The sequence below is a fragment of the Mandrillus leucophaeus genome, unplaced genomic scaffold (assembly GCF_000951045.1).
Source record: "Mandrillus leucophaeus isolate KB7577 unplaced genomic scaffold, Mleu.le_1.0 Scaffold220, whole genome shotgun sequence".
NCBI classification, from domain to species: Eukaryota; Metazoa; Chordata; class Mammalia; order Primates; family Cercopithecidae; genus Mandrillus; species Mandrillus leucophaeus.
Window position 1 is genome coordinate 1,892,626 of NW_012102255.1, and position 13,217 is coordinate 1,905,842.

The window sequence follows — 13,217 nt, forward strand, 5'->3', positions numbered from 1 at the left end:
AAAAGAAAAGAAAAGAAAATACTGTGGGGTTTACAACATGTAATAAAAGTAAAATGGATGAAAACAATGGCACAAAGGATGGCAGCAGGGGTTAGAAGCATAGTGTTTTAAGATTCTTATACTTAAGAATGGTATATATACAAATAATATACCACTAAATGGTATATTATTTGCCAGAAAAATGTGATAAATTAATGACTGATATTGTATACCAACCACATTAGAAAAAGATACAAACCTATAAAAACTAATAGGGGAGATAATGTGGAATCATTAAAAAATACTTCATTAATACAAAAAAGGACAGAAGAAAAGGAGAAAGGAAAACAAAATATATAACTTAAAAATACATAAGATAGCAAACAAATAGCAAGACTGTAGATTTAACTTTAAAGATATCAACAATTACATTAAATACAAATGGTCTAAATATCCCAATTATAGAACAGAAATTATCATATTGGATAAAAATATAAGACCTAACTACAGACTGTCTACCAGTAGCCCATATTAAATATGAAGACACAGATTGATTAAAAGTAAAAGGATAAAAAAAAGATAAACCATGCTAATAGTAGTCAAAAGAGAGCCAGATTGGCCATATTAATAGCAGATAACAGGAATTCAGAACAAGGAAGGCATAAAGAGACTCATTACATAGTGATAAAGAAGGTATAATAATCCTAAATACATGCTTCAAAATACATGAAACAAAAACGGATTGAACTAAACAGAGAAACAGCAAACCCCTAACTACAGTTGATTTCAACACTCCTTTCTCAGAAATTGATAGGACAAGTAGAGAGAAAATCAGTAAGGATACAGAATACCTAAACTACACTATCAACCAACTCAGTCCATTTGACAATACTACATCTAACAACTTTTAAACCGTAAAGTTCCAACTGCACTTATTCCATGCTGATTCCATCACAATTTCATTCTATCAAAGGTCAGCTTGGCCCTCTTTTCAGTCACAATCGCCTCTACCCAAGTCTAGACCTCATTATCACAGAACTGGGTTGTTCACTACTGTGTATAATGTTTCCATATGGCCCACTTACATCTAATCTCTCTATTCCAAATCACTTTACAAACTGCTATTGAATTAAATTCAAAAACAGTCATGACTCCTTTATACAAAAAGGGTAAAGTCAAAATTCCTAAGCCTTTCATTAAAGCCCTCTGGAGGGCACATGTGCAGGCATGAGCATGCACACACACACACACACACAACCCCCACTACTTCCCTCTACATGCACCAAGATATTTCCTCATCATCCCTTAAACCTCACAAGTTCATTCCCATTTCCAAACCTTTGCTCATCTCTCTCTATACCCGGAATACGCTAGCCCTTCATCCTTAAACTCCAACCTTTAGGACCCAACACAAGCCCCTTTGCCATGCTGTGAACATTCCCGTGATAGGTGTCTACATCACTCACTTTTTTGGTGTGTGTGATGGAGTCTCGCTCTGCTGCCCAGGCTGAAGTGCAGTGGTGCGATCTCCGCTTACTGCAACCTACGCCTCCCCGGTTCAAGCAATTCTCCTACCTCAGCCTCGCGAGTAGCTGGGACTACAGGCGCAGACCCCCACACCTGGCTAATTTTTTGTATTTTAGTAGAGATGGGGTTACACCATGTTGCCCAGGCTGGTCTCCAACTCCTGAGCTCAGGCAATCAACCCGCCGCGGCCTCCCAAAGTGCTGGAATTACAGACGTGAGCCACCGCGCCCAGCCTAGAATGTATAACCCTGTATCTTGTATTGTTTGTGGGTCGTATTTACATGCCAGTTCCACAGGTTGATATATTAGTAGCGTCTACTTTGGTTTGAATCCCAGTTTTGCCACTACTGGCAACTCAGTCTAAAGAAAATTGCTTACTCTTTTTGAGCCATTCTGTATCTGTAGAATGGGTTGATAATACCTGCCTTACAGTATTCTGAGGAGTAAATGAAGCATCTAGGTAAAAATCTCTAACTTTGCCAAGCACATAACAAATATGCAATAAAAATAAGTTCCTTTCTTCTATGCTCTCCCACATGTAGGTGGGTGAAATCATGTCAGAAATGTTTGCTTGGCTATATCCTGCCTCATTCCAAGCAATATACCTAACAATGAGAGACATTCAGTAACATTAGAAATAATAGTTTTATATATGGAGCCCCCAGTACTCAGCTTCCTGAAGGAGTTAGCCTACATCAGGTGAACAGGATGGGCAGCTGCATCAGAAAAACCTGACTTCAAATCCCAGCTCTGCTGCTAACAGCTGTGTAAACTTTCTCACGTTGCTTAACCTGCCTGAGCTCCTCATCTGAGTTTCTTCATCTAAAAGGAAGGGTTGCTGTGAAGATCCACTGCGATAATGCATGTAAGCATTTGGCATGCTGCCTAGTACATAGCAATGCTCAATTAGTATTCATTTTCTTTTTTTTTTTTGAGACGGAGTCTCGCTCTGTCACCTAGGCTGGAGTGCAGTGGCGCGATCTCAGCTCACTGCAAGCTCCACCTCCCAGGTTCAAGAGATTCTCCTGCCTCATCCTCCCCAGTAGCTGTGACTACAGGTGCCCACCACCACACTTGGCTAATTTTTGTATTTTTAGTAGAGAAGGGGTTTCACCCTGTTGGTCAGGTCGGTCTCGAACTCCTGACCTCAGGTGATCTGCCCGCCTTGGCCTCCCAAAGGCTGGGATTACAGGTGTGAGCCACCGTGCCTGCCAGTATTCATTTTCAAAAAGTATTAATGCTCATAAAGGTTAGCTTTTTTTATTTCTGCCAATACTTATTAGTAATATCATTATTACTGTTGCCTTGGGAACCACTATCAAAATGATGTAAGGCTGTTAGGATAGAGAGCTCTTGAGGAATCTCAGAGAAGCCTGAGACGTACACAGGGAAAAATAATCACAGCTCTTCTGTGAATGTATCCATCTGTCCTTTGTCAAGAAAATGACACCTTAACTAGGATTATATATGGTTTGATTGTTACCATAGGGACATGGAGAGCATTTTAAAATATATTGTAATTAATTTAATCTTTAATATTATTTTTCTAATTTGCAGTTTCTGCAACCTAACAGCTATGTTTGCAATAGAGACGTTTGGACTGATTCCCAGGTAATGAGCGGTGCCTAACTGGACTTTAATTACAGAATTTCTAAGGTACAAGTGGCAGCTAAAAAGGAAAAGCACCTCCCCCCCGTGTCTCCCAGAAGCAGCCTGTGCACTCAGTTTTCAGGGTCCCCCACTTAAATCTTATTATGAAAAATATTATTATACAGTATATAATATGCAAATGAATCCTAAAACAACAACAACAAAAAAAGTATGAAGTGTTCACTGCAAAGTCAATGGTTTTAATCAGTCTATATTTAGATTTTTGGGGGGCTATCTGTGAAATCTGTCTTCCCAAATGACAGAAACTTGCTGTTTCCCTGAAGCCCTGTTACTTCTGCCCCCTATATGACATCCTAAAAATTGTATATGTGTATAGTGTGTATACAGGGACACAGCAGGAAGGAATTCCTGAGAACTGTTACTGCAGCAAAGGTCCCCTTTCGTGCCATCCCACTCAACAGCCACTGTCTTCCTTTCAAACATGTCTCAGCTGCTCCTAGTTGGCAGATGCCAGAATGCAGTGGTAGGGATTGGGAGGTGACAGTGGCTGTGCCCTCTGCTCCAAGCCTGGGTCAGCTTTCAACCACAGACCCTCATTCTGATGCATTTAGGAAACAGTAAAGGGATTTCCCTGGACTCAGCTCCAGTTCCCTTGGAGGGCAGAATGAAAAGTCCTGATACTAAAGTTAGAACCCCAGATGACTTTGCTACTCCGTTTTGGGCCTGGTGTTTGGAATTTGGGTGTTTGGGTTTTGTTTTATGGGGTTTTTTTGGGGGGGCGGGGGAGGATTGTTAAATAAGGGCATAAGGAAAACAATGAAGCTATTCATGGCCCCACTGTAAATATGACTGGCTCCTGGGGTTTCTGTGCTGACAGTGTTAATAGTGGGAATAACCTGCAAATGAAGTCAAGAGTTGTTTCTACATAACCTTGGGAAACAGGCACAACCTTTTCCTAGTGACTTTTCTTCCTCATGGGGTTGGTATGTTTGACTTAGGTGAATATTAAGGTCATTGGGTTGGTATGTTTGATTTAGATGAATATTAAGGTATATGCCCACCCAAGTACCCATCAGCCAAAGAAAGAGTCAAGTGAGTTGGCGGGGAGAAAGGCAAAGGAGGAGGATCTCACTCACCTGCCCCTGCTCTCACCTGCCAGCAGCTACAGTCCAGCAGCCAGGGCACATGAGCACAGCATACAGGACAGTCTATTTGGTTAGTGACTGTAGGTTCGCCTCCAGTAACACCTGGGCCCTGAAGGGTAGCAGAGGCACACCAGGGCTGGCTGGTGGTTGATTATTTTCTTAATAATGGCGCCCTTTTCTTGAGCAGCGACTGGAGATGAGTTTGTAGAAGGCGGAGAGCTCGGCACTTCCTTGCTCCTAGCCCAGCACTCAACCCCACCACTTTCCCAGCGTTTCCATTCTGCTCTCTGGAATTGCCATCCTTTAATCAGCAAACTCACCCAGATCTTCAACCATCCTCTGAGCCTTCCCTCTCTCTCCTTAGGGGTAACCAGGCTCTCCCCTGAAGGCACTGCTCCACCTTCAGGCCTCTCAAGTGGTGCTCTTTTCTTTCACCTCCCATGTACCTCAGGGGGTCCTATTACCAATTCCAGATCATTACTTATCCTCGTTCTTGTAAAACAAAACCAAAAAAACAACACAAAACATACCCTGATCCTTTGGGGCTCATGGCGTCTGCTGCAGCCCCAGCTGTCTGTCTTCATCACCAGGTCCTCTCTACAGTCTGCTGCGTTCATTCTCAACTTTGGCCCCGTCACACTGTTTTCCTCTCCACATCAAGTCCCACTATCAGTGTTCGCATCCAGCATCCAAAATCGTGGCCTTACCACATCCTTGGTGACCTCCCTCTACTGCACTTCAGCCGTCCACTCCCACAGTTACACCTTCCACACTGTCATAACTTGTAACTTCTCTGCTTCCTAAAGCATCAATCCAGACATCACATCCCATTCTCTGATCACAACCTCCTGTCCTTCCAGCTTGTTAATTCCACGACACCCACTGCAACCCGCCTTCACCCTTCCTGCAACCTCCCCCTCTACTTTCAATCTCTCTTTTTGTACTTTGCATTTCCTTACATTTCAAAGTCCATTATTTCAAGTACACTTGAAAGTACACCCTCACGCCTCTGGGATTTGTTCCTCCCTCTGGCAAATCCCCAACTACCTACCGTCTCTGTGACTACACCTGAGCAGCATTCTCTGTAACAGCGATTTCAGATTGTATCTAATTAGCTTCCTCCTCAAACCTGCTTTCCTTAATCATCATCAGGTGAGCTTGTTTCCACCCTCACAAAGAAATTAGAAACCATGAGACAGGAACGCCCTCTATTCCTGATTGCAAACATAAAAATCTACTAACATCTATATCCATCCTCTCCTCTTTCCGTCCTGTTACAACAAAGGAAATATGATTCCTCCTTTTAAATATAATTCTTCCACCTATGCTTTGCACACTATCTGTTCCTCTCCACTTACTGAGGAAACTTTCAAATCAATTATTCCTTCTCTCTTCTGTATATTCAACTCTCCCTCTCAACTAGATCCTTCTAATAGGTTTTTAGTGACCCTCAAGTTTCTCCTTCGCAGCACAAAACTTCTCAAAGGTATTGTCTACACTCACAGTCTCCATTTCCCTGTGTCCGGCCGTCTTTCTCCAATCTATCCAGTCAGGTTTCTGTCTCTTCACTCTACCGATTAGTTCATTGAAATAGCTTTGGCCTTCATTGAGCTAATAGATATTTTTCAGTCCTCATTTTATTAGATCTTTCTTCAGCGTTGACTCTTCCTTTGGCTGTTGCATCACACCATGGGTTTTCCCAAACTTCTGTAGCCACTGCCTCTCTCTCCCTAGTAAAGAAAAACTCACCCTCCTTTAGCAGCCTTTAAATGTTGGCCTCCCATGAGGCTCAGTTCTGTCCTGAGCTTCTCACTCTGGCAAGCTCATCTACAATTATGACTTCAATTAGCATCTATATGCACATGACGCCCAAATAATATCTCTAAAACAGTCCAGAGGCATACATCCTACTGTCTACTTAACTTCTTCTCTTAGATGTTTCAAAGACTAGTCAAACTGGACATGTCCAAAAGTGAACTCATGATCTTATCCCATGCTCCCCTATCCCATTATTTAATCTATCTTAAAACTGATGCATTAGGGCAATTACATATAGCCATATAGATTGTCCTTGCACAGCTCCAGGAAAATCCATTCACACAGGCTATGATAGGAATGGTACCCTGTTTTCCAATGTTCCCTACTACACTTGTTCCCTGTACAATTTGTCCCATGAAATGTACATCCAACTATGCAAGCCAAACTTCTAGGAGTCAAAAACCAAAACCAAAACCAAGAAACCAAGGATTTACATTCATTTCTCTCTCTCTCTCTCTCTCTCTCTCTCTCTCTGTCTCTCTGTTTCTCTCCAGTTCATCCAATCCACAACTATCTGCCATTCATTTAATCCCCTAAATCATCCTTGAATGGATCCACTTCTTACTCCATCACCACCTCCTTAATCCAGGCTACCATTATCTCTGCAAGAGACTCCTAACCAATCTCCCCTCATCCACTCCTATGTTCTTCTAGCTTATTCTCCTCACTGGAGCTAGAGTAATCTTTTCAATGCTAGTTTTAGTAGCTTGAAACATTCACATTTCTGTCCATAAAATTAAAACTCCTTAAGGAGTTTTGGCCTACAAATCCTTGCATGATCTAGCCCCTACCTACTTTTCGAGTCTCATCTTGGATCATGTCCTTCACATTTTCTCAGCTCCAGACCGAGCAACTTTCTTTCAGTCCTGTCCTTCTCCATGCTCTCTCCCATAGCAGGACCTCTGCACATGCCATTTCCTCTATCTAGAATCCTCCGTCCTCTATTTACCTACACTTCACTTTACCAACTTCACTGTACCAACTTCACTTCTATTTATTCATCAGATTTTAAGATAATTACCTTTTTCCCATGAAGGCATTTCTTGATCCATTTACCAGGTTAAATCCTGCTTTAAGAAGCTTTCATTGCATTGTATATTTCTCCTTAGTTCTTACCTCAGTTGCAATTTTTTATTTATTTTCTCATTATTTGATTAATGATTATATCCCACTAAAATGTAAGCTCCCCAAGGATGGGGACCATGTCTGTTTTCACTCGTCATTGTATTGCTAGAACCATGCACAGTGTCAGGCAGATATGAGATGGTGAAGTGGCTTAACTAAGTTCTCAGAAGGAAATCATGCACTGGGGACAGATTAAGTTTATTGCCACAGAGGAGAAAGGTGAGACAAAGGAAGCCTGGGGAAACTATAACATTGAAAACAAATAATTATGGTTTAAAAGGGACTCCAAAACTAATGTCAGATACCAGGACACCAAATAGAAAACAGCACAGTGTCTGGCTTAAGAAATAAATCCACTCTGATCAGAAGCATTCATGCAGGCCCAGCGTGGTGGCTCATACCTTAATCCCGGCACTTTAGGAGGCTAGGTTGGACAGACTGTTTGAGCCTAGAGTTGAAGACCAGCCTGGGCAACATGGCAAGACCCCATCTCTATTCCTCACCCAAAAAAATAGCCAGGTTTCGTGGTGCATGTCTATAGTCCCAGCTACTTGGGAGGCTGAGGTGGGAGGATCACTTGAACCTAGAAGGTCGAGGCTGCAGTGAGCCCTATTCATGCCACTGCACTCCAGCCTGAGCAACAGAGAGAAACTTCATCTCAGAAAACAAACAAACCAACAAAAAAAGTACCCATGCAGAGTTCCAGGTGAAGAGGCAGATGTCTGGCTAGAGTAAGTGCTGCACACACACACACACACACAGACACACACACACACCTGGCTGACCCTCAGGTACCTCAAATTAAATATGCACCAAAGTAAGCCAACCATATACGCACATGCCCTCAAAAAAGTGCTCCTCCCTCTGAATTTCCTCCATCCGTGAAGGTAACACCATTCTCATAGTAACCTAACTCCAAAGCATGCAAGGAAGATCACCTTTATTCCTTCATATTTCTCAAACCCCACATCTTAATAATCACCAAGATCGATCCAATCTAACTTCTAAATGTGTCTTAAATATATCCACTTCTCTCCATTTCTTCCGCCATTAATTTTGTTAAGACTCTCATTATAGCTTACCTCGATTATTCAAATACTTCATAACTGCTTTTTCTACCTTCACATTCATGCTTTGCTTTCTTCCATTCTTCACACTCCAGAATCATCCCTGTAAAATGTCAATCCTATATCACCCCTCTGAAGCTCTCTCCTGCCTTAGGCTAAAACCCACTCTCTAGCTTAACTTAAGCAGTTTTTCCAGTCTGGCCCTGCCCACCTATCAATCCTCATCTCTAACCACTCCTCTTGGCACCTGAGCCCCTGTCATACTGAAGGAGCTGCAGTTCCAGAATGTCTAGGAGTGGTCCTGAGGTGTTACCAAGTTTTCATGCCTTCCCATAGCCTTCTGCCTTTGTCTGAAACACTGTTCCCACCTCGATCTCTTCCTCCACTCTTATCTAGCTAACTAGCTAACTCCTACTCCCACTCATACTCATACTGAGCTAACTCCTACCCAGGCTTAGCTCAGACATCCCCTTCCCTGGCCTTCCATGATGTGTGACTCCCACAGAACTTCCTGCCCAGGCTCAGTTCAAACATCCCCTCTACTGGAATGCCTTCCATGATGTGTAGCTCCCACAAAACTTCATCTGGCTGGGCGCGGTGGCTCACGCCTGTAATCCCAGTACTTTGGGAGGCCGAGGTGGGCAGATCACTTGAGGTCAGGAGTTCGAGACCAGCCTGGCCAACATGGTGAAGCCCCAACTCTACTAAAAATACAAAAATTAGCTGGGCGTGGTGGTGCCTGCCTGTAATCTCATTTACTTGGGAGGCTGAAGCAGGAGAATGGCTTGAACCTAGGAGACAGGCGTTCCAGTGAGCCATTGCACTCCCCGCTGGGTGACAGAGTGAGACTCCATCGCAAAAAAAAAAAAAAAGACAACTTCATTTCCTCCTCTCACTGCATTGATCACCTTGTCTATTTTCCCGCCTGGTCAGCCTCAAACACTAAAAGGTAAACACCGTGAGGCTGGACGGTGCGTCTTATTCGTCTTTGTTCTCTGTCAGTGGCATAGTAGCTAGCCATTCAAAAATTGTTTAAAGAAATTAACAGCCAAAGTGTGAACAATGACTTCTAATGCCTCTTATTTTTCTGATTCCAGTCCAAGTGTCTACCTGGTGGCTGCTTTCCTCTTCGTCCTGATGCTGCTCTTCTTCACTATTCTCGTTTTGAGCTACTTTCGGTACATGAGGATTTATAGACAATATATTTATAAACCACTTCACAACCCTCAAAGAAAACATAAGAAGAATTAGGAAAACTGACAGTTTGTTTATTACAGATATATGTATATAGAGAAACAGTGTATTTTATACTTAGATTGAGAGTGTTAGTATTTAGTATTAAGACTACTAAATATAAGCTCATAGTAGGCATTGAGTTCAAGATCTGAAAAATATTCTTGAACCCTCTCCAAAATAGAAATATTTTCATATACAGTGTGTTATTAAATTAATCCTTTATGTGTTTGCCTTCATTTTAAAGGTACTCTATGTACTCTTACATGGCATGAAAAACTAAATTTGACTGTTATAATCCTTTGTAAGAATGAAAGTGAAATTTTGAAAATATATTTATGTGTCAAGTATTATTTTGCATGAAACTTTTCACATGAAACCTTATATGACTGTAGTTAATTTATATATAAAGGATTTAATAAAAGTGTGTGGATTTAAATAACCTGCCCTAAGCAGATTTTTTCTACTGGTAAATTCACATATGAAATGTAAAATATATTATATTAGAAATGAGCAGCTGATGTTCTAAATTTTATTTTATTTTATTTTATTTTATTTTATTTTATTTTTTTGAGACAGGGTCTTGCTGTGTTGCCCAGGCTGGTCTTGAACTCCTGGGCTCAAGCAATTTTCCAGCCTTTCATGGGATTACAGGCGTGAGCGTGTAAAATTTGGAGCTACACCTAAACTTTAATTCTAAGTTTTAAATTTTGACTTTGATGCTCAAAATAAGCTTCTTAATTTGTCCAAATATTACCACAGCCTTCTAAATAATTAGTATTTGTATGTATCAGTCTGGATTCAACCAGAGAAGCAGAACCAGAAGGAGGGGTGTGTGTGTGTGTGTGTGTGTGTGTGTGTGTGCACGTGCGTGTGCGTGCTTACTGTCCTCTAAAGAGATTTATTTTAAAAGAATTGGATTGTGTGATCGTGGCGGCTGGCTAAACAAGTCTGAAATCCACAGTGCAGGCAATCAAGAATGGAAGATCACAAGCAAGACGAAATTCCACGGGCATTGATCAAAGCTGTTGTCCGCAAAGAATTTCTCGTTTTACCAAAATCAAGAACAAGACAGAGATACCCGCTGTTCATCACTGTTTTGAAAGTTCTGACATCATGACAGAAACATAAAATAAACAGTACAAATGCTGGGAAAAAAGGGACAAAATCCTCTCTTTAAATAATATTATGTGCTAAGAAAGCCCAACAAGTTTTACCAGAATAAGAGAATTTGATGGCTCTATACTGGACAAATATTTACAAATCAATACTTTCTCTATAATAGTTATCATCTGTTGGCAAGAGAATCTATTCATTGTAGTGACAAATTATATAAATTTAATGGGAGAAGAACATGACCTATATGAAGAAAACTTTAAAATATATAGTGAAAGAGGTGAAACAAGATCTGAAACTAGATAGCAGGGGAAAAAGACAAACTACCCGATAGAAAATGAGCAAAGTTTCAGTTGTCTCACAAAAGAGCATATCCAAACGGCCAATCAACATATTTAAAACAACATTTTTTTAGTGTTTATTATATGCCAGGAACTTTTCTAATAACTAAACCTCCTCAATAACCCTGTGAAACAAGAACTATTATTATCCCGTTATGGAGATGATGAGGAAATTGGCACAGAGAGGGTAGATAAATCTACTAAGGTTGTATCATTGGTAAGTGATGAAACTGGAATTCAAACTCAGGCAGACTGGCTTCAAAATCAGGTGATTATCCACTAAGGAAGCTCAGCCAGAGCTTCTGTCAGTCAGAAAGATACAAACCAAAGTCATGGTGTGGCAGCATTTTTCACCTGACAGCAAAAACTCCAAAGGGTAATAATACTCTTGAGAAGGAATGGGGGTCAGGGATAGGAAGGAAATTATCTTGCAGTTCTGAAGGAAATGTAAATCGCTATAGTTTCTTTTTAAGCAATCTGGCAAAATCTGTTAAAATTAAAAATACAGACTCTCTTGGACCCAGCAACCCCACCGTTAGGAATCGTTCCACATGGTGGGATGGGGAGGACCAATATATCAGGATATGTGTATGCGTGTGGGTGTAGATGGATGGATGAATAGATAGAGATGCTATACATATAGATAGATACAGATATACAGACAGAGAGATGGCATCATTAGTTGCTGTGGCAAAACTCTAGAAATAGAGAATTAACACCTACCAACAGGTGAACAGGGAGTGGTTGAATAAATAATTGTATGTTGACCACATAGTGGGTGCTAAATGATTTAGAAGATTTTTCCACAAGGTTCTGTTAAAGGAGAAAAGCAACCTACAGAGAAGCATCTATAGTATGATCCTATTGTTATGCAAACAAAATAAAGGTTGTGTGATTGAGAACATGGAGGAAAGCATGGCAGTGATATGGAAGGGGGGGGCAGGGAAGTGCTGGGTAGAGAAAGGCTGGTCCCTGGCTAGGGATCCACCCTCGGGCCTGTGCGCACAGACCTAGGTGAGGACAGGCACTCCTGCCTTCATGCCCAAATGTTGCATTTCCCAAGAACACCCTGGCCTGCCATGACCCCCTCCTGTGCCTATAAAAACCCCAGGACCCTAGTGGGCAGAGACAAGAAGTGACTGGACTTTGAGAGGAACACACATCAGCAAAAGAACACACAGGCGGCTGGACGTCGAGAGAAGCACATGAGCTGAAGAGCACAGCTGGCAGGCCACGGACCGGCGGAACCACGCAGAGTTTGGGGGTTTGGCCGGGACGGTCGGTAGAGAGCCTGGCTGCCAAGTGCTCGACTCCAGGGGAAAACCATCTCCCTTCTGGCTCCCCCATCTGCTGAGAGCTACTTCCACTCAATAAAACCTCGCATTCATTCTCCAAGCCCATGTGTGATCTGATTCTTCGGGTACACCAAGGCAAGAAACCCAGGAGGCAGAAAGCTTCTGTCCTTGCAATAAGGCAGCGGTCTCATTGAGCTGATTAACACAAGCTGCCTACAGACAGCTAAACTGAACGAGAACCCCGTAACACACACCCACTGGGGCTTCAGCTGTAAACATTCACCCCTAGACACTGCCCGTGATCGGAGCCCCACAACCTGCCCGTCTGCCTGCTCCCCCAGAGGTGTGAGCAGCAGAACACCAAAGAAGCAAGCCACACGCCCATCGCATGCCCTGCGAGGGGATAAGGGAACCTTCCCCGTTTCAGCAGTATACATACCACTCTGTTTACATTGTGTGTGCAGGTATGCACGTGTGTGTACATGACAGGGGGTGTGGGGCTGTATCAAGAGATGTAAAGAGAGAGAAACAAGGCCCTCCAAACCAGGTGAAGAGGAACAATAGAAAAGCAGCCTGGAAAATGTTCTTTCTATGTAAACCAGTATGTATGCATGTAAAGACAAATGAAGTCACCGAACTTCAAATGATGTCATTTTTTGAGGAAAATATTTTTAATTGACGTAATGATTGTACATATTTATGGGGTACATAGTGCTGTTTTTATACATATAATGTGTGGTGACCAGATCAGGTAACTAGCACATCCATTGTCTCAAAGGTTTCTCATTTCTTTGTGTTGGGAACATTCAATATCCTCCTCCTAGCTATTTGAAACTGTGTATCATTATTAACTAACGGTCATCCTACAGTGCTATAGAACACTAGAACTTCTTCCTTTTATCTAGCTGTAATTTGTATGCTTTAACACAGGGGTCCCCAACCCCCAATGCAGCATTACCA

At 41.9% G+C, this 13,217-nt stretch overlaps 1 protein-coding gene across 1 annotated transcript in view; it reads left to right on the plus strand.

The window, feature by feature from the left end:
• LOC105540499 (chromosome unknown open reading frame, human C1orf101) overlaps window positions 1–9,805 on the plus strand; it is a 151,551-nt gene extending 141,746 nt beyond the window's left edge. Inside the window, exons 16-17 of the mRNA XM_011981173.1 lie at window positions 3,064–3,117; window positions 9,370–9,805. Coding sequence (XP_011836563.1) covers window positions 3,064–3,117; window positions 9,370–9,523 — 208 coding nt within the window. The 3' untranslated portion in view covers window positions 9,524–9,805. The remainder of the gene's footprint in view (window positions 1–3,063; window positions 3,118–9,369) is intronic.
• The last annotated feature ends 3,412 nt before the right edge of the window (window positions 9,806–13,217 follow it).